Raw genomic sequence first — 21,267 nt, forward strand, 5'->3', positions numbered from 1 at the left:
TTGTATTATTGTATTACTCGTTTTTGTCACAACAGATTTCTCTGTGCGAAATTCGGGCTGCTCTCCCAAAGGAGAGCACGTCGCTACACTGAGAGCGCCACCCTCTTATTTTTGTATTTTTTCCTGCCTGCATTTTTTTATGTTTTCCTACTGATACTGATACTTCCTATCGAAGCGGATTTTTCTACAGAATTTTGCCAGGGACAACCCTTTTGTTGCCGTGGGTTCCTTTACGTGCGCTGCACACGGGACCTCGGTTTATCGTCTCATCCGAATGACTAGGTCCAGACCACCACTCAAGGTCTAGTGGAGGGGGAGAAAATAGTGGCGATTGTGCTGGGATTCGAACTAGTGCGGTCAGATTCTCTCGCTTCCTAGGCGGACGCGTTACATCTAGGCCACCACTCCACTTTCTTTGCCTGTCCTTTGTCAGCCACTTCCATCATGAATCGATCTGAGCACTGACAATTACAGTTCAGGTGTTTCGGTTGACACATGACGTGGTCTCATACAGGTCAGGTCGTCATAATGAAGCTGCAGTTTTCTCTTTAATCTATTTTCACTGCAGGAAATATCAGAATGATTATGTTCAGCCGTTCCAACTATATTTCGCCCAGCGTCAAGCATCAAAATTTCGAAATGTCCGCAAAATCAAGGGAAAAAATATATAAAATAACATTAATTGATACTACTAATACTAATACTATAAAAAATAACAATTACAATAAGAGAGACAGAGAACACCTATACTGTTTACAAACACATACATACACAGACACACAAGCATACACAGAGAGAGAGAGGGGGGGGGAGAGGGAGAGAGAGAGAGAGAGAGAGAGAGAGAGAGAGAGAGAACACTAAACAAACACACATACGCACAGAATCACACACATCTACACACACACACACACACACACACACACACACACACACACACACACACACGAATACTTCATAAAAAAAACAAAGGAGACAGACGACTATGCTGTTTCACATTGATCAAAAACAGTCTTGAATAGATGCATTCTCTCTCTTTTTTTTTCTTTTTCTTTTTCTTTCTTTTTTTTTTTTCTTTTCTTTCTTTTCTTTTTTTTCTTTTTTCTTTTTTTTTCTTTTTTTTCTTTTTTTCTTTTTTCTTTTTTTTTTCTTTTTTTTCTTTTTTTTCTTTTTTTTCCCCCTACTTTTCTTTTTTTTTTTCTTTTTTTTTTTTTTACGTGTATAGGTTTGGTGAGTGGTGGAAATACACTGGAAGAGAAACCAAAAAAACTTACCTGAAGAGTATTAGTCTCTCAGTCTTGTATCATCCACGCGATGATGCTGTGCTGTTGAAGCTTGTGGTCTTCCCGTGGGACATAGGTCGTCACCTTGCTGCCTTCCTGTTGGTGGATTTGGGCTTTTTCGATGATTTCCCCAGAACTATTTTCCGTATTGACGGGCGCAATCGCCGAGGGGTTAAAGCGTTGGACTTTCAATCTGAGGGTCTCGGGTTAGACTCTCGGTAATGGCGCCTGGCGGGTAAAGGGTGGAGATTTTTCCCATCTCCCAGGTCAACATATGTGCAGACCTGCTAGTGCCTGAGCCCCTTTCATGTGTATAAGCAAGCAGAAGATCAAATACGCACGTTAACGATCCTGTCATCTATGTCATCGTTCGGTGGGTTATGGAAACAAGAACATACCCAGCATGCACACCTCTGAAAACTGAGTATGGCAGCCTGCATGGCGGGGTAAAAACAGTCATACACGGCCCACTCATGTATATACAAGTGAGCGTGGGAGTTGCAGCCCACGAACGGAGAAGAAGAAGAAGTCACCGCAGATATCTATGTGTAAAATCCAGGCTGATATCCCCGGGGAGAGCGAGTAGACACAGTCAAGCGCCACCCATATTTTCTTTCTTTCTTTCTTCTTCTTTTTTTTTTATATCAAACAATAAAGAGTGGTAACTCTTCCATGTACAAGGTACATAACTTCAACTCAATGCTGATTATGCTACCGATCCAGCTAGCACACTGGAAAGATAAAAGGTACATTGGAACAAACCCAGAAACTTCCTTCTTTATTAATCCTTTACTCTCTCTCTCTTTCCTTCCCAGCTACAACAGCCGGGTGGTTAAAAAGTTGGACTTTCAATCAGAGGGTCCCGGGTTCGAATCTCAGTAATGGCACCTGGTGGGTAAAGGGTAGATTTTTTTTTTCCGATCTCCCAGGTCAACATAATTATGTGCAGACCTGCTTGTGCCTGAATCCATTTCGTGTGTATATACAGGCAGAAGATCAAACACGCACGTTAAAGATCCTGTAATCTATTTCAGCGTTTGGTGGGTTATGAGAACAAGAACATGCCCAGCATGCACACCCCCGAAAACGGAGTATGGCTGCCTGCATGGCGGGGTAAAAACGCTCATACACGTAAAAGCCCATTCGTGTACATGCGAGTGAACGTGGGAGTTGCAGCCCATGACCGCAGAAGAAGAAGTGGATTATCCGAACCTGTGCGTGATTCCTTCCAGGAATGCTGACTACTTCCGCGTGTGTGTGTGTGTGTGTGTGTGTGTGTGTGTGTGTGTGTGTGTGTGTGTGTGTGTGTGTGTGTCTGTGTCTGTGTGTGTGTGTTTGTGCTTGCATGCGTGCGTGTGTGTGTGTGTGTGTGTGTGTGTGTGTGTGTGTGTGTGTGTGTGTCTGTGTCTGTGTGTGTGTCTGTGTGTCTGTGTGTGTCTGTGTGTGTCTGTGTGTGTCTGTGTATGTGTCTGTGTTTGTGCTTGCATGCGTGCGTGTGTGCGTGTGTGTGTGTGTGTGTGTGCGTGTGCGTGTGCGTGCGTGCATGTGCACGTGTGTGTGTGTTTATGCGTGCGCGCGCGCGCGTGTGTGAATGTGTGTGCGTGCGTGCTTGCGTGCGTGCGTGTGTATATATGTTTGTGTGTGTGTGTGTGTGGGTGCGCGTGCGTCCATGCATGTGTGTGTATGATAGGTGTGTTTCTCTTGTTTTTGTATGTTTTTGCTTTGCCCATCTAAAATGTAGATTATTCATGTTCACAGTTTCTTGTGGAGTATTGTGTGTGAGGGTGGAGATGAGGGGGATGGGGAGGGGGGGGGGCAGAACATTGTTGCTGCTTTTTGTAACAACTGCTGCTGTTGTTGTGAGTAGTTGTAGGAGTAGTAATATCAGTAGTAGTAGTAGTAGTAGTGTTTCCTCTTCTTTTTTGCATTAGGTTTTTTGTTTGGTTGGTTGGTTGGTTGGTTGATTGTTTTTTGTTGGTGTTTTTTTTAGATTTGGCATCTGGCGTGCACTGTCGTGAGCCATGGAAGTGTGTTGGTTCCACATGGCTAGAGAGTGCACAGACGGTTGCTCGGGAAAGTTGATGTGAAACTTTTTTGTCGTTGTTTTTCCCAGCACTTACACGACTACGTAACAGAAACTTGTGGAGGAAGGAAATATTGATGTTCTTTTAATTACATACAGCAACGGCGTTGTTTTTGGAGAAACGGGTTAATTGGACTCAGGCCCATTATTTCATCGCGGAGCGCATTAATTAATTGTCACATAAACTGGCAGCCTATTGAACAAGGCGCACGCAATATAGCGTCAGGTACGTACCCAGTTGCAGCTTGTTCCTACCCCACTGAGCTAAGATTAGGTGGATAGCGCATGCCTTCTGTGAGCCCCTTTGCTAACTGAAGTCAGCAGAAGTGTTTAATCAGCTATTTTGCTACTCGTGTCTGTTTAGTGCGAAGCGGTGTCATCATATATGTAGCCGAGCGCTCAGCTTGCTTCACGGCAATCTTTCACTTGCTCGCGGCGTTAGTTCAGCTGACATTCCTCCACAGCTGGTTTGTGCTTGGCAAATAACAAACAAGAGACAACATTTGGTATGTCGTGGGGGCAAGCATAACAAGAGTTCATCGAAGATACACGGTTACAGTTCAAAAACTACCATCAGTTAGGAGACAACTTCTCAACTGGCTGACGGCCAGATACGAGTAACAATATGGCGTCCAATTCGCTTCAGCTTTCCTGGCCAATGAGCTATCCGTCTATTTTTAGAACAGTGTTCCTACCCTCGTTGTTTTTGTTTGTTTGGTTGGTTCTTTGGGTTTGTTTTGTTTGTTTGTTTCTTTCTTTGTTTTGGGTTTTTTGTGGGTTTTTGTTTGTTTGTTTGTTTTTTGCCCTGGGGACCAAGTGGAGTGTTGGCCTTGAGGTAATGCGTCCGCCTAGGAAGCGAGAGAATCTGAGCGCACTGGTTCGAATCCTACACTCGCCATTATTTCCCCCTCCGCAAGACCTTGCGTCATTCGGATGAGACGATAAACCGAGGTCCCGTGCGCAGCATGCACTTAGGGCACGTAAAAGAACCCACGGAAACAAAAAGGTTGTCCCTGGTAAAACTCCACTTCGATAGGAAAACTAATAAAACTGCAGGCAGGAAAAAACACAACAAATAACGAGTGTCGCTGTCAGTGTAGCGACGCGCTCTCCCTGGAGAAAACATCCCGAATTTCACATAGAGAAATCTGTTGTGACAAAAAGAGGGGGGGGGGAGGCGGGGGGAGGTGGAGGGGGGCATTCTTGGTCATTTTTTAGTTACCTCCAGTTGGAATTGAATCCCCTCCCCCCTCTACTTGGTTGGCTGATATCAATTAACTTGGAGTGGGGAGGATTTTTTTTCCAACATTTTTTATTCAGACAAAGGTTTACAGATACAGAATGTATATATTTTGTGCATTAGAAAGTATGGGGTAGGCACATGATTAAGTTCTAAGTACTGACGAGTCCACAACGGTAAAACAATACATGTTCAATGGCATAATTCCAAGGTAGCATTGTATAGCTTAATCTTGTATCAAACATTGATAAAGTACCCATTTTTCCACAAACTTGCGATATTCCATAGTTATGTTAAAAGCATACTTGTCTACTTCGAGTGGGGAGGAATTTGGTTTAATGTTCCGTCACACGTACTGGGGATTAATGTGATTATGCTCGTCCTTCGGATTCGAAGATGACCATGGCTTCAAAAATCAGATGGAAGATCAGTGGCTGTAGGTCCGGAGGTGACTGATGAGGCCAGTCCGGGCCCTGAAGGCTCGCCCACATGTGGGACACAAGTGAGTGGGTGCTGTCGTGGCAGTGGATGTTGCTCGGGCCTTGCTCACAACAGTACGCTTTCGTTGTGCCTCGGTGATGTGCCTGGCTTTATCTGCACGGGCTCCTGTGGTGAATCTTGTAGACATCTTGTTGATGTGGTGATTGTAGACATCAGTTAACTCACTCAGTACGGCCAGTCCTCTCTTCTCCTCTACACAGACCCCTCGGATGTCCAATGGGTGTCTGGATGACCCAACCTTTAGCTTCCGTCGTCAGAATTGTGGTATTCTTTGTCAACATTCACGTCTTCAGTATAAGAGCCTTCCGCTTGCAATATTTTGATGATGGTAATTGGGGTGAAACGCTGTTAACGTCGTCTCTTTCGCCGTTCGTATGGAAAGAGTTAACCTCCAGTGAAGAGGGGGCTGGGGCATTTAAGGCAAGCCTCTGATGACCTGGGGATGACTTCAGCCTCAACCCGATCGACCCACACACTCGTCCACTTGGTAACGGGGGCCGACCCATATTCTAGAGGGGTACGGTGGTAATCATGCTGAGCTGGCTGCAATCACCCTCTCCTTTCACCTGCTTAATCCTTGAATTAAGAAAAAAAAAAACGTTTTGAGTTCTGAATTCTGTTTTTCCATCTAAAATGTACGGTTTAAAACAATATATTGTCTGTGATTTGTTTTCTGTTCGGGCCCTTTGTCTTACTCTGTCCTTTTTATTTATTTCTTCTTTTTTTACTTTTCGTAAATCCTGGCTAGTCCGGATTAACCTCGGGATCTTTATGACTTTGCAAGAATGATCCCCGGGGTGAATTTGACCTAGTCAGGCCTGACCTCACCTCCCCACCTGAGATCCAAACCTCAGTGGGGGTTAAGGGGGAGGAAGAGGGGGTGGTTGTGCGGGGCGTACCGTTCACCGATCATCCAACCAATGAAGGACCCTGAAACCGGAACACTATGGAAAAAGGTGCCCCCCCCCCCCACCCCACCCCACCCCCACCCTCCAGTAAGAAATGTGGTACAGGAAGGGGTGAGAGGTAGCGGCGAGGCGAGAGTCTAGTGACCAGAGTCCAGAAGGTGAACGTCCATAGCTTTCCTAGGAACCCGGAAACACCAGCTTCGTTTCTGCCCAGTACGTCGGGAGAGAGGTGTGTGTACAATGTAGTGCAGGAGGTCGTCTTCCGGAGTGTTTGTTTGTTTGTTTGTTTTGTTACTGAGCGTGGCCCGTTTCTTTCTTTCATGTTTTTATTTCAGTCTGTGGGCCTTCTTTTTGTCTTTCCCTCACACTATAGTCCAATGCACTTACCTTTTATTGTCGTCATCATTATTATGTGTTCGTTTATAGATTTGTGTAGCTATCTATTGATCATCATCATCATCATCATCATCATATTTTTCATCATTATTATAATAACAATCATTATTATTATTATTATTATTATTATTATTATCATCATCATCATCATCATCATCGTTGTTGTTGTTGTTATTGTTGTCCTGCAAGGTGTGACAAAGCGCGCTGGGTTTGGCTGCTGGTCAGGCATCTGCTCAGCAGATGCAGTGTAGCGTGTATGTATTATTATAGTCCGAACGCAGTGACGCCTCCTTGTGAAACTGAATGGATTTGAACTGTAGCTGTAAGAAGGAGTGGGGTGGGGGGAGAGTGGGAGGGGGTAGCCGAGAGTTACTTCTCCCCTTGTTTCTGTTTTCTTCTTCTTCTTCTTCTTCGTCGTCGTCGTCGTCGTCGTTCGTGGGCTGCAACTCCCACGTTCACTCGTATGTTCACGAGTGGGTTTTTACGTTCATGACCGTTTTTATCCCGCCATGTAGGCAGCCATCATCCGTTTTCGGGGGTGTGCATGTTGGGTATGTTCTTGTTTCCATTACCCACCGAACGCTGACATGGATCACAGGATCTTTAACGTGTGTATTTGATCTTCTGCTTGCGTATACACACAAACGGGGTTCAGGCACAAGCATATCTGCCCAGCATGCACCGCCCCCCGCCGAAAATGGAGTATGGCTGCCTACATGGCTGGGTAAATAAACAAAACGGTCATACACGTAAAATATTACATGTCTGTCTGAGTGTGTATGTGTGTGTGGGCTTGAAATCTGACTGAATGACACAGGAAACGACTGATGAGCGCCCAATTGCAGCCGTCAGTCGGCTCTACCCACGAAGCCAGCCTGTTGTGCAAATGACCCCGAGTTTGTAAAGCGCTGAGAGCTTGGTCTCCGATCGAGGATAGGCGCTGTATAAGTATCCATATCAAATGGTTATGTGGAGAACTGTCAGTACAGGGTAGCCAGGACCTACCACCTTCCGTTTCGGCACGTTTGTTTTGCGGGAGGAGTTTTAATCCCCCCGCCCCCACCCCACCTTTGCATACAGAGGGGAAAAGGGGGTCGGTCAGTAGAACCTATCATAGAACGACATTCTTTCCTTTTTGATAGTTTGATCAACTCAGTAAACCCCGTGCCCCAGCATTGCTCTCATTAACCCTTTCACCGCCAAGCTCGCATTTATGCACAGGCATGGTAGAGGACCCATATCGCTGAAAGATTACCATTCACTGGTCTGTTATACATGAAACTACTGCTCTTAATGTTCAGTGGTAGGATAGGCCATATTTTCTATACATCGCAGGGGGAATCCCCAGCTATTCTTAGCCACTATCTTTTCTGTGTTTATACCACAAGGGAATTTTGTACTCTAAATTGACTGGTGGTGAAAGGGTTAAAACGGTTTCCACCTTCCTACATGTGCATGAACTGCAAAGTAAGGGAACTAACTTTAAAATATCTCTGTATGTGTCCACAGGTGATTAAGAAAATAGTGAAGATTAGCAATTCTCTCTCCCTCCATTCACAAGGTACACAACTTCAAGTCAATGCTGCTTACGCTACCGATTCAGCAAGCACACAGATAAATAAAAGGTACATTGGAACAAACCCAGACACTTCCTCAAGAAAGGAAGCGCCGGGCTTGTTCTTATACCGATCATTTGACATGTGCACACAGCAGCAAAGACGGAAGAAAAGAGCAAACACAAATTATTTGGAGGAAAAACGGCATATTTTCTGCGATTCTTCCGCATTATTATGGCATGGAGCCTACAGAGGCTGTGAACTGCCCTGGGTTAAATGGGTTAAGCCCACAGGATGGTGATCGTTTACACCTGCCCAGAGTTTAATGGGTTAAGCCTGTAGAATGATGATCGTTTACAACTGCCCATGGTTGAATTGGTTAAGCCCGTAGGATGATGGTCGCTTACAACTGCCCAGGGTTGAATTGGTTAAGCCCGTAGGATGGTGATCGTTTACAACTGCCCAGGGTTGAATTGGCTTAGCCCGTAGGATGGTGATCGTTTACAACTGCCCATGGTTGAATTGGTTAAGCCCGTAGGATGATGGTCGCTTACAACTGCCCAGGGTTGAATTGGTTAAGCCCGTAGGATGGTGATCGTTTACAACTGCCCAGATTTGAATGGGTTAAGCCCGTAGGATGGTGATCGTTTACAACTGCCCAGAATTGAATGGGTTAAGCCCGTAGGATGATGATCGTTTACAACTTCCCAGAACTGAATGGGTTAAGCCCGTAGGATGGTGATCGGAGGGTGGGGGGGATAGTTGGAGACTGTTACACCGGGTCCTCGGCGCGGAAACAAATAATAATATCCGGGAGTAGTCTTTCTGCTTCTCATTCCTGTTGTTATATTCTGAGATGTGGTGTGGGTGCTAGACCTCCATCAAATGATGAGACGTAGGTTTCGTTTAGCATTGTCATAACAGCTCATAAAAAAAAAACAACCAAGGGCATTAACACAATTTTCCCATGGAAACTCATGTAGATAGATAGATACATAGATAGATAGATAGATAGAGAAACAGAGAGATATCTGTGTGTGTGTGTGTGTGTGTGTGTGTGTGTGTGTGTGTGTGTGTGTGTGTGTGTGTGTGTGTGTAGGAGGAGGAGGAATTTTGTTTAATGTCCCGTCACACATATCGGTGATTGAAGACATTTTGTTAAAGTATTTATGAATACATTTGAGTATTATCGGTTAGAAGGGGTGGGAGATGTGAATGAATGGAGGGTTGGGGGAAAACTGGGCAAATGAGGGTGAAATGAGGGTGAAATTTGAAAAAAAAATTCTAAATACAATTACAGGAAATTACTTAAAGGACTTCGTAAAAGAGAAATCGTTAAACTTACAAGCGAAACAACTGATAATGAATGCAAAAAGTCAAAAACATCAACGTTCTCAGTCACTTGTGAAGACACACTTTCGTGTACATAAGGCTTCATCAAGCTACAGTAAAAAAAAAAATATATATGCTTAATTGTCAGGTTACTAAAGCATATGCACTTGACATTAGAACAATACTTGGTCCATAATGAATTTGATAATAGTCTGAGAGCTCAACTCAGAATTGGTCTGTGTGTGTGTGTGTGTGTGTGTGTGTGTGTGTGTGTGTGTGTGTGTGTGGTGTGTGTGTGTGTGTGTGTGTGTGTGTGTGTGTGTGTGTGTGTGTGTGTGTGTGTGTGCAGACATGTATAACAGGCATCCTTCCGTCTCGGGAGACTGATGTTGTGGTATGGATGATATGATGTTTCTGGCGGCTGTCGCTCCACTGGCCTAACTGAGACTGGCAGTCTCTGGAATGTTCAGTGTGTGCAAGAACACCATAAATCACAGGAAAGGTGTTCATGCAGACACAACGCATTTCTCCTGACATCGTTCAGAGTGGGGGGTGGGGGGGACAAAGTACTGTAGATATGGTAAAAGGATAATCTTGCATAATTAAACCAACCATACTTTTAACAGACAACTCGCCCTTAGAAAGTCAAGAATCAAATTCAATGAACCACTTCTCTGTACATTTTTCACATCGCATAGTTGTTTATTTTTCTCCAGGCGTTCTTACAGTATATCCGTTTCTCCTTCCACACTTCATATGGAACATTTCTATTTACACATTTATTCATCAATTGAACAGTCGATAACTTAAGTCATAGGGACGCACTTTGCTATATTTCATTTTGATTAACTCACTCAGTACGGCCAGTCCTCTCTTCTCCTCTACACAGACCCCTCGGATGTCCAGTGGGTGTCTGAATGACCCAATTAAACTACTACTGCAGACCCCCACCCGGAGAATGCCGAAAGGCACATAAGATGCTCAGACCTGATTCCGTATGCAGGTGGAAGGAGCAAGTCTTGTACATCGAATGTGACGGTGGATATGCCAACATTTCCACAATGACATTGTGTAGAATAGATATTGAATAAGTGTGCTCGAAGCTTTATCGTTGGAGCGATGTCATGATTGTTATGACGGACAAATATGAGCAGACTTTCAAAGGACTAAACTGGGCCCGATATCACCAGAATACACAATGGAACTGTGCTACTACATCTCTTGAGAAATGAAAAGCTTCCTTACTACTTGAATAAGACTGGTAGCAATAACGAAACGTGATTCACCTGTTTCAGTTTCGTGTTCAGTTTCAATAGGGTGGCAAGGTGTACGGACTGATCCCTTCACACTACGTGTGCAGCCAGTGGGAAACCGTATACCTTCAGGTCAGCATTACTATATCTTGCAATGGAATTAGCAGCAGAGTCATCTGGAAAAGGATGTTCAAGCAAACATGTGGACTGCCTATTTCGTCAGCAAGATGGTTCGGTGACGACGGACACAAGAGAGTCAAAGTGTAGGGCACAACAGCGGCATTAGTGTTGATGCCGACTCCAGCGTTAAGAACGTCAATGAAAATGGTGTTAACAGCGTTAAGAACGTTCCCAGGTCAATGAAAATGGTGTTGACAGCGTTAAGAACGTTCCCAGGTCAATGAAAATGGTGTTAACAGCGTTTAGAACATTCCTTGGTCAACGAAAATGGTGTTAACAGAGTTTAGAACGTTCCCCGGTCAACGAAAATAGTGTCAACGCAAGAATTTTCCAATGTCATTGAATTTAGTGTAAACTTAGAAGAAGAAAAAACCTCTTAAAGTACAGTAAACTTTTTTCGCTGCAAAGTACGCTCACGAAACCCGCCCCAGGACCGTCCTCCTGAAGATTTATATATATATATATATATATATACATACATATGCGATAGTTTATTTTCATCTGAATTCTTCGAAAACTAACTGAAATTGAAGGTTTGATTTCATGGTTCAAACTTATGCAACTGAGGTTGTGTCGAAAACAAAGACTGAATAGAGACTGGTCATTTTTGCGTGTGTGAAATGGTCTCGATATGAAGACCATTTTAAATCAATTACTGTTGTTTCATCATGCGACGCCTCAAAACCTAAGACAGTGGTATGTCGATTTGAAATCAGCAAATCATCTGCAATAGTCATCACCAGAATAGTAGACCATTAGCTTTCACATCCATTTCATTGTCACGAAGTGAGAGTGAAAGGGTAAGAGAAAGTGAGAAGAAGAACAACAAGAACAAGAGAAAAGAGAACAAGAAGAGGAAGGACAGGAGCCTCTGTATGTGTATAAACTATTGCTGAACATGTATTTCACAGCGCTATGAAAAGATGAAATTTGCAGTCACAGAAATCAACAAGTATTTATTCTAGGAATTCAGAAAAGCGAAAGGTACGCAAAGTAAACAAAATCAAATATCAGTTCAAGCCTTTCAGTAATGCATAGATGATGTCACGCTATTGATAACAAGTGAAAGTAGCGTACCCTGTCGTTGTCCGCTGTTCCCTTAAAGTCCTATACAATTGCTAACACTGCTTGTTGTTCCCTGTTCCTAAAAGGTCTGATACGTGTTCATACACCCTTCGTTGTCCCATTTTCTTTAACTCATTACTGACGTCTTGGTGGTCTGCTTGTTCTGCCGAGGTCTTGGGCACAGGACTTCTTTTAGGGTTCTGCGGAAACGGGCACCACTGAGGCAGTAGAGAAAGAAGTTGGTACAGTGGTTGACGTGCAGAAGATAAAACCCAATGGCAAAGACCAGATTATCCTTTGCGATGTCATAGGGGTTGTCGGCAAAATTCTTGGTGGACTGGAACGACTGGTCGATCATCATTGTAAGCGTCAGTGGCGAAGTGCAGATAATCACACTCACGGAGTCGATGATAAGCATCAGGGAAAGCTGACGGCTTTTGGAGGACGTCTTCCCTGACTGAGTCCCTCCTGAACTTTTGGCTCCCTCTCCAAGGTCCTTGCAGTCCTCAGATCGTTTGACGTGCAGCGTTATGATGATGTTGCCGATGATGATAGCAATGAAAGAGGTCATGAGTAACACGTTACGCGTGGTAGGCCAGACGTAGTCATGGAAAATGCGATAGACCTCGCTGAAATCTCTGTCGATGGCACACAGGTAGGCCTTGACTTCTTTGTCAACCATGCGTGTGGTGAAGGCCACGTGTCCGTCCTGTCAACAGTGAACAACACACACACACACACACACACACACACACCCAAGCATGTATTTCAAAATGGAGCAAGAAATCCAGCATGGGTTATGATCACGTGAATAGATTCAACGAAACATAATTTCACTTTCCGCAATGGATAAATGGAATAACCAAACATTTATCTGTCGTAAGGATGAGATCGAGATAAGATTCAAACACATGATAAATAAAGAATGATAACTGTACGAAAACGCTTTTTGCTCTCGTAACACTGATGCAGATGTACACCTTACCAACAGAAGATCGAACAGCAGCAGACAGACGGTGACGATCTTGGCTTTCCTGACTGTACACAGTGTGGGAGCTTTCAACGGAAACTGGACGGCCAGGGTTCGGTCTATCGTCATGGCCACGGTGAGAAAGACGCCAAGGTTGCTGGTGCCCCAGCCAGGCATGTGGAAGATGGAGCAGATGAAGTGCAGGTGCCGAATGCTGTCGAAGATCTGAAAGGTGTTGTAAAAAAATATATATCGCATAGAAAATAGTAGGTTAGAAAAGGGGTTTCTGCTCATCCTCTGTCTGTCTGTCTGTCTGTCTCTCTCTCTCTCTCTCTCTCTCTCTCTCTCTCTCTGGCTACTGAATTTTTTTTTTAAAATGGCAATAACAACAACCCGGACAAAAGGACAATAGCAATGATGGTGTTGATAACGATGATATGATAAGAACAACAATACAGTGTTCCCGCGTGTGTGTGTGTGTGTGTGTGTGTGTGTGTGTGTGTGTGTGTGTGTGTGTGTAAGAGAGAGAGAGATCAAGTGTGTGTGTGTGTGTGTGTGTGTGTGTGTGTGTGTGTGTGTGCGTCTGTGTTTGCGTCTGTCTGTCTGTTTGTGTGTCTCTGTCTGTGTCTGTGCGTGTCTGTGTGTGTGTATGTGTGTGTGTGTCTGTGTGTGTGTGTGTGTGTCTGTGTCTGTGTCACAGCCCCGCTTTGCGGAGTACGTGTGTGCTGTAGTACTATTCTACTAAGCTCCGCGCACAGCCAGTGAATTGAAGAGTTGGGTCAGTACCCTAACTGGTACAGGATACCTGGTTAGAAGAAGACAACGGTAGCCGACCAGTGGGACACAATGATCCTTCTACTTCCTTCCTTCCTTCCTTCCTTCCTTCCCACCCCATGACAGAGACAGAGACACGACCCCGCCACGTTGTTTAACAAGTCTTCACTGAGTGACACCCACCACCACACAGACTGCTGCTTCCACACATGTTGTCCATCTATCCCAGCACTGAACGCTGAGAACAGAACAGTCAGCCAGAAGAAGCTATCGCCATTATCTGGCCTTGACAGGACACAAAGCACAAACATGTGGAGTGATGGCCTGGAGGTAACGCGTCAGCCTAAGAAGCGAGAGAATCTGAGCGCACTGGGTTCGAATCCCAGCACAGTCGCCAGTGTTTTCTCCCCCTCCACTCGACCTTGAGTGGTGGTCTGGACGCTTGTCATTCGGATGAGACGATAAACTGAGGTCCCGTGTGCAGCATGCACTTATCGCACGTAAAAAAAATAAAATAAAATAAAAACACGTCAAAAAAAGGGTTGTCCCTGGCAAAATTCTGTAGAGAAATACACCCCGGCAAAAAGTCTATAGAAAAATCTACTTCGATAACAAAACAAATAAAAAAAAACAACTGCAGGCAGGAAAAAATACAAAAAAAATGGGTGGCGCTATCAGTCCAGCGACGCGCTCTCCCTGGGAAGAACATCCCGATTTTCACACAGAGAGATCTGTTGCGACAAAAATAAAAGAGTGATACAAATACAATACAATACAAATACAAATACAACAAGTGTCTCAGCTGCTGCAGTTGTCAGTTTGTGAGGAATGGAGGCGTGGGATGGGGGTGGGGGTGGGGAGAGGTTTGGCAGGGGGCTTGGGGGGGGGGAGGTTTGAGAGAATACGGGGGTGTCCTTTCTGTGACGCAAACCAAGGCGAGGCGTGTTGTCTGGAAAACCCTCGGGAGGGGGTTGGGGGGACAGTGGGGGGGGGGGGGGGGGTCGTTGTTGTGCCTAGTCCGTCATGTCAACTTCGCGGTTGGTGACCCACAGGAGGAAAGGGAGAGCACCACGTCTGGCATCATGAGGCACAGCTGCTGGAACTGACTGACTGCTGGCATTCTTCCCCGCCTCTCTCTCTCTCTCTCTCTCTCTCTCTCTCTCTCTCTCTCTCTTTTAAGGGAAGGGAGGGGAGGGGTCGCGGGGGGGGGGGGGGGTAGGGGAGGATCCACTCTAGGTTGTCTGTCGGGTTTTTATTGCCTTTATTCTATATTGGGTTTTACTTACACAGCTTTCATTCCGTGTCGCGTTTTACTGGCATTGCCTTTAATCTATGTCTTGTTATACCCTCCATAGCCTTTATTCTATGTCGAGTTATACCCTCCATAGCCTTTATTCTATGTCGAGTTTTTTACTCACAATGAGCCCCCTACACCCCAGGGAGAAGCACAACAGAACAAATCTTCAACCTGCGCTTGCTGTGCGAGAAATATCTCCAGCACCAAAGAGACCTCTACCACGTCTTCATTGACTTCAAGAAGGCGTTCGACAGCGTATGGCACGCTGCCTTATGGGCCACCATGCACAAATTCAACATCAGTGAAGACATCATCCAAGCCATACAGAACCTATACGAAAGAGCAACCAGTGCAGTCCTCTTCAATGGTAGCACGGGTAACTGGTTTAGAACCACGGTCGGAGTCAGACAGGGCTGTCTACTCTCTCCCACTCTCTTCAACCTCTTTCTTGAAAGGATCATGACTGACGCCCTGGAAGATCATGTGGGAACTGTCAGCATTGGAGGCAGAGTCATCACCAACCTGCGCTTTGCCGATGACATTGATGGCCTGGCAGGAGAAGAGAAAGAACTCGAAGAACTCGTGCACAAACTTGACAAGACATCATCAGCCTACGGCATGGAGATCAGTGCCGAGAAGACCAAGGTTATGACCAACAACAGCCAAGGCGTAACGTCCAACTTGCACGTAAACGGTGAAAAACTGGAAGAAGTCTCCTCCTTCAAATACTTGGGTGCCATTGTGTCAGACGAGGGTTCGAAACCAGAGGTCCTGTCCAGAATCGCGCAGACTACTGCCGCACTGAGTCGATTGAAGACTATATGGAAAGACAAAAAGATCTCCCTCTCGTCCAAAATCAGACTAATGCGCTCCCTCATCTTCTCAATATTTCTATACGCTTGCGAATCCTGGACCCTCACTGCAGAACTCCAGAGAAGAATCCAGGCCCTGGAAATGAGTTGCTTCCGCAAGATCCTGAACATTACATACAAAGACCACATCACAAATGAGGAAGTGAAAAGAAGAGTCCAAAACGCCATTGGCCCATTCAAAGACCTGCTAACCACAGTGAAGGAACGCAAGCTCCGCTGGTATGGACACGTCACACGATCAGACGGCCTAGCCAAGACCATCCTGCAGGGTACCGTACAAGGAAGGAGGAAGAGAGGCAGACAGAGAAAGCGGTGGGAGGACAACATCAAAGAGTGGACGGGCCTGCCATTTGCCACAACTCAAAGGGCCGCTGAGGACCGAGGCAGGTGGCGCGAGCTGACCAGGCAGTCATCCATGGTGCCCCAACGACCCACCCACGGGTCAAGGGATAGATGAGATGAGATGAGAGCCTATATTCTATGTCGGTTATACCCCCCACAACCTTTATTCTATGTCAGGATTTTTGCTCCCATAGACTTTATTCTATATCGAGTTTTTTGCTCCAAGAGCAAAAGAGTTTTTTTGTTTTGTTTTTTTTTTCTCCCAGAGTATTTATTCTGTCAGGTTTATGTTGTTGTTTTTTGCTCCCAGACTATTTATTCTATGTCGGGTTTTACTCCCAAAGCCTTTATTCCATGCCAAGGGTTTACTCTCACAGCCTTTATTCTATGTCTGGATTTACCCCCAAGTGCCTTTATTCCATGTCAGCTCTTTGCTTTCATAGCCTTTGTTCTATATCGGGTTTTACTTCCATAATCTTCTTTTTATTCTATGTCGTGTTTTACCCCCAGTACCTTTATTCTATGTCAGCTTTTTGCTCCCATAGCCTCTGTTCTATGTCGGGTTTTTCTTCCATAGCCTTTGTTCTATGTCAGGTTTTACCTCCATAGCCTTTGTTCTATGTCGGGTTTTACCTCCATAGCCTTTGTTCTATGTCGGGTTTTTACCTCCATAGCCTTTGCTCTATGTCGGGTTTTACCTCCATAGCCTTTGTTCTATGTCGGGTTTTACCTCCATAGACTTTGTTCTATGTCGGGTTTTTCTTCCATAGCCTTTGTTCTATATCGGGTTTTTCTTCCATAGCCTTTGTTCTCTGTCGGGTTTTTACCTCCATGGCCTTTGTTCTATGTCGGGTTTTTACCTCCATAGCCTTTGTTCTATATCGGGTTTTACCTCCATAGCCTTTGTTCTATGTCGGGTTTAACCTCCATAGCCTTTGTTCTATGTCGGGGTTTTACCTCCATGGCCTTTGTTCTATGTCGGGTTTTTACCTCCATAGCCTTTGTTCTATATCGGGTTTTACCTCCATAGCCTTTGTTCTATGTCGGGTTTAACCTCCATAGCCTTTGTTCTATGTCGGGTTTTTACCTCCGTGGCCTTTGTTCTATGTCGGGTTTTTACCTCCATGGCCTTTGTTCTATATCGGGTTTTACTTCCATAGCCTTTTATTCTACCTGGCGGTGACCCACAATGCAGTGCAGCTGTGTACCTTTTAGCTGAGGCACGGCTGGTGGAAACTCAAAACGTCTACATACCCCGTGTCATCATGTCCCTGGCCAATTCAGTACACCTGGCTCTCGAGACTTTAGAGTCAAAGTTAACCTCCTCTGACACCCAAGGCTAACGAGACCAGAGTACCCCATTGGGATCTTTAACCTGCGTATGTTGTTTTCTGTGTGAGTGAGTATATACAGGGAACAAGGCTTTATTATAAGAATGTCTGCGTATATGCAGAAAGAATCCACTTCTTGTATACTTGTGTGTGTGTGTGTGTGTGTGTGTGTGTGTGTGTGTGTGTGTGTGTGTGTGTGTGTGCACGTAATTGAAGCCTGACTGAATAATACAGGAAACGAATGATAAGCCTCTAAAGGCAGCTGTCCTGTTGTCCATACCCAGGTAGGCAGCCTGTTGTGCAAATGACTTTGTGTTTGTAAAGTGCTTAAAAGTTTGGTATCTGATTGTGGACAGGCGCTGTATAAGTATCAATAATACGGAGTATGATGATGCTGATAATAGCATCTGCTTACTCAATCGAAAAATAAAAAAAGTTGTTGCCAGGATGTCTCTTCAGAGTAAATGCCAAACGCGTTAACCATTAAGCTATCACGCTTCTCTCTAATTTCGCATAATTTCTCAAACATTTTTTTTTTATGTTCAATGTAACGTCCCATGTTTGGGAAGTAAAGTATTGTACAGTACTAGCACACCTGTTAAAGATTCACATAAGTATTCATGGAACAGAAAACAGAGGCTCTGGGGAAAAAAACAAAACAAAATCAAACAACGCTATGGTTGATCCATAGGCGGAGATATATAAAATGATGCGGGACAAGCTCAACCACAACAACAACAACAAAAAACCGAAGAATTCGTAATGAAAGAAAACATCGCTCTAGTAATGATAAAAGCATGACCTCGTGTGTTTCTTTCTCTGGACGTAAATAAACATTTGTTCCACTGAAAAAATAATGTTAGTACTCAGATCCATTTCATGAGTAATACAACAATGAAAATAAAAACGAACGCATGAGTATATGCATTTACCATAACTGGTTTGAAATATATTGCGTAAAATGGTTACTGATTGTGATGCAATGTTGTTTTGTTGTTGTCGTTGTTCATTTTGTTGTTGTTGTTTGTTTGTTTGTTCCTTGCTGTTTGGATAAAGACAATAAAAGAATGATAGTATACTATAATAAACAAGTGATGGCCTAGAGGTAACGCGTTTGCCTAGGAAGCGAGAGAATCTGAGCGCGCTGGTGCGAATCACGGATCAGCCGCTGATATTTTCTCCCCCTCCACTAGACCTTGAGTGGTTGTCTGGACGCTAGTCATTCGTTTGAGACGTTAAACCGAGGTCCCGTGTGCAGCATGGACTTAGCGCACGTAAAAGAACCCACGACAACAAAAGGGTTGTTCCTGGCAAAATTCTGTAGAAAAATCCACTTCGATAGGAAAAACAAATACAACTGCACGCAGGAAAAAAAAAGGGTGGCGCTGTAGTGTAGCGACGCGCTAACCTGGGGAGAGCACCCCGAATTTCACACAGAGAAATCTGTTGTGATAAATATAAAAAAAAGAGAAGTACGAGAAATACGAATACGAAATAATATGAAATAATAATAACAATAATAAAAACACACAAAAAACCAACGTAGCAACCACTTCACACTGATCAAATTACACAGCCTACTCACGTGTGAGAAGTTGACGTAGAAATAATGCGGTGGGAGCGTCACCAACAAACTCACAGAGTCCACAACCGCAGTGGCCGCTATGTAGAATGAAGTGGACATGTGACGAAAGTATTTGTTCTGCATCACCATGATAACCAGAGTGTTGGTGAACATTCCGATGAAGAACAGAAACGGCGGTACCCAAAAGTCGATGGTTTTGGCGATTCGCTGCAACAGTAAGGCATCCTCACTTATTGATTCCAACTGCGGAGATGTAGTAGCATTCGAGTCACTGGAATAAGTCGTGGCTCCATCAAAAGAGAAAACGATGTCAGTCGTGCCGTAGGGCATTGTTGCACCTGTGGTCTTTGTGCTGTTCATGGCTTGTGTGTGTCTTTGCAAGGAGAAGACATCGTCCATGACGTTCACTGGAGGTGTTAGGTTACCAGTCATCCTGAACCGAGACATAGTTAACCCAAGACGTTATTCTTGCTACTTCCTCCTGCAACATCAAAATTTCACTTAGTCCCTAGCGTTGATCTGTTCCGCAGAGCATTGAGATGATGATAAAGCACGTCCAGACTAAAATGCCAACATCGGCATGCATACACTGACATGTTCTGTTGCACCAAATAGAAACACAAACAATGCATACACTCACTTTCTATTTCACCAAACATTAACACGAGCGTGCGTGAACTTTCGCTTTCTTTGTCACTAAACAGTAACACACACGCGTGCATGCACTAACAATTTCTATCAAACCAAAAGGTATCATTCTCAGAAACACATGTGAACAATATGACATGCATGTCTTTGATATTGTTTTGATAATAGGCTAATCGTATCATTTTTTTAATAGTAAAATTATAGTAACGATGTTTGAAAGAAAAAACACACAGCGACAAGACTTTAAAAATTAAACGAAGAAATTAGTTGCAGTGACTTCAAAGCAACTGTGTTGACTGTTTTCCCTCATTTGATTTCCTTTACCTCAACTATTGTATTGTATTGTATTGTATTTCTCTTTTTGTCACAACAGATCTCTCTGTGTGAAATTCGGGCTGCTCTCTCCAGGGAGAGCGCGTCGCTACACTACAGCGCCACCCATTTTTTTGGTATTTTTTCCTGCGTGTAGTTTTATTTGTTTTTCCTATCGAAGTGGATTTTTGTACAGAATTTTGACAGCCGTGGGTTCTTTTACGTGTGCTAAATGCATGCTGCACACGGGACCTCGGTTTATTGTCTCATCCAAATAATTAGGTGTCCAGACCACTCAAGGTCTAGTGGAGGGGGAGAAAATATCGGCGGCTGAGCCGTGATTCGAACCAGCGCGCTCAGATTCTCTCGCTTCCCAGGCGGACGCGTTACCTCTTGGCTATCACTGCCCAGAACATTGTGCTGTTTTCTTGACCTTGCATAGCGCTTGCCACTGGGTTTTGTTTTTTTTTTTAAACAAAGTTTACTTGTGTGAATGACTAAAAGGCATATAAATCTTGAACAGGAGTATTTATGTGATTCTTTTTTTTTCTGTCTTTTTTTTTTGGTCTGCTCATCCTTAGTCACCCATACCCCGTGTGCCGTATTTACAATGCGAGCAGTCCAGACAGAGTTCTCAAGGTTAAGTCCATATAAGGCCACACACTAGAGGAGATCCCGCACTGCTCCCGGGACACTTCGGTGTTGTTCATGAGAGCCTGTTCTGATTCACCATACCCAGGTCACCACACTCAGTGCCCCCTAGTGACGACAGTCATCGTGGGGACAGACGTAGCGAGCGTCACATCCCGATACCCGTTATTCCCAGCCCCCTCCACCTTCACCTAGTAATCAGTCGTCTTTACCCCAACACCCGCACTCTTCCCTTGAAGTGAAGACCGCCACACGGTCCATTCAACGACAGTCCCCGTGAACCTGTCGACACGAAAAACATTGGCAGGAGTTCACAACATGTACTGAAAAGGAGAGGAGATCCAAACCGAGGTCACCATTGGAGAAGAGCATCAAAAAACCCCATAGACTTTGGAACAGCGCATACTATGGCTGAGTTTCAGTTTCAGTTTCCCAAGGAGGCGTCACTACATTTGGACAAATCTATGTAGAGTGATGGCCAAGAGGTAACGCGTCCGCCTAGGAAGCGAGAGAATCTGAGCGCGCTGGTTCGAATCACGGCTCAGCTGCCGATATTTTCTCCACCTCCACTAGACCTTGAGTGGTGGTCTGGACGCTAGTCATTCGGATGAGACGATAAACCGAGGTCCCGTGTGCAGCATGCACTTAGCGCACGTAAAAGAACCCACGGCAACAAAAGGGTTGTAAGTGG

At 44.6% G+C, this 21,267-nt stretch overlaps 1 protein-coding gene across 1 annotated transcript; it reads right to left on the reverse strand.

The window, feature by feature from the left end:
• Positions 1–11,800: 11,800 nt before the first annotated feature.
• Positions 11,801–19,425, reverse strand: LOC143287213 (uncharacterized). The gene is made up of 3 exons (XM_076595159.1): positions 18,966–19,425; positions 12,780–12,989; positions 11,801–12,503 (listed from the first exon to the last, which is right to left on the reverse strand). Exons 1-3 carry the CDS (start codon positions 19,410–19,412, stop codon positions 11,922–11,924), a joined length of 1,239 nt encoding a protein of 412 aa, XP_076451274.1. The 5' UTR covers positions 19,413–19,425; the 3' UTR covers positions 11,801–11,921.
• Between the last annotated feature and the right edge of the window lie 1,842 nt (positions 19,426–21,267).

This window comes from Babylonia areolata, chromosome 11 (assembly GCF_041734735.1).
Source record: "Babylonia areolata isolate BAREFJ2019XMU chromosome 11, ASM4173473v1, whole genome shotgun sequence".
Lineage (NCBI taxonomy): Eukaryota > Metazoa > Mollusca > Gastropoda > Neogastropoda > Buccinidae > Babylonia > Babylonia areolata.

What these genes read in the sequence shown, in the direction of transcription:
- LOC143287213 (XM_076595159.1), bottom strand. Translation starts at nt 19,412, where the DNA reads ATGTCTCGGTTCAGGATGACTGGTAACCTAACACCTCCAGTGAACGTC. An exon ending in TCTACGTCAACTTCTCACAC is followed by an intron (nt 12,990 to 18,965) that starts GTGAGTAGGCTG and finishes AACACCTTTCAG; the next exon opens with ATCTTCGACAGCATTCGGCA. An exon ending in TGCTGTTCGATCTTCTGTTG is followed by an intron (nt 12,504 to 12,779) that starts GTAAGGTGTACA and finishes CACTGTTGACAG; the next exon opens with GACGGACACGTGGCCTTCAC.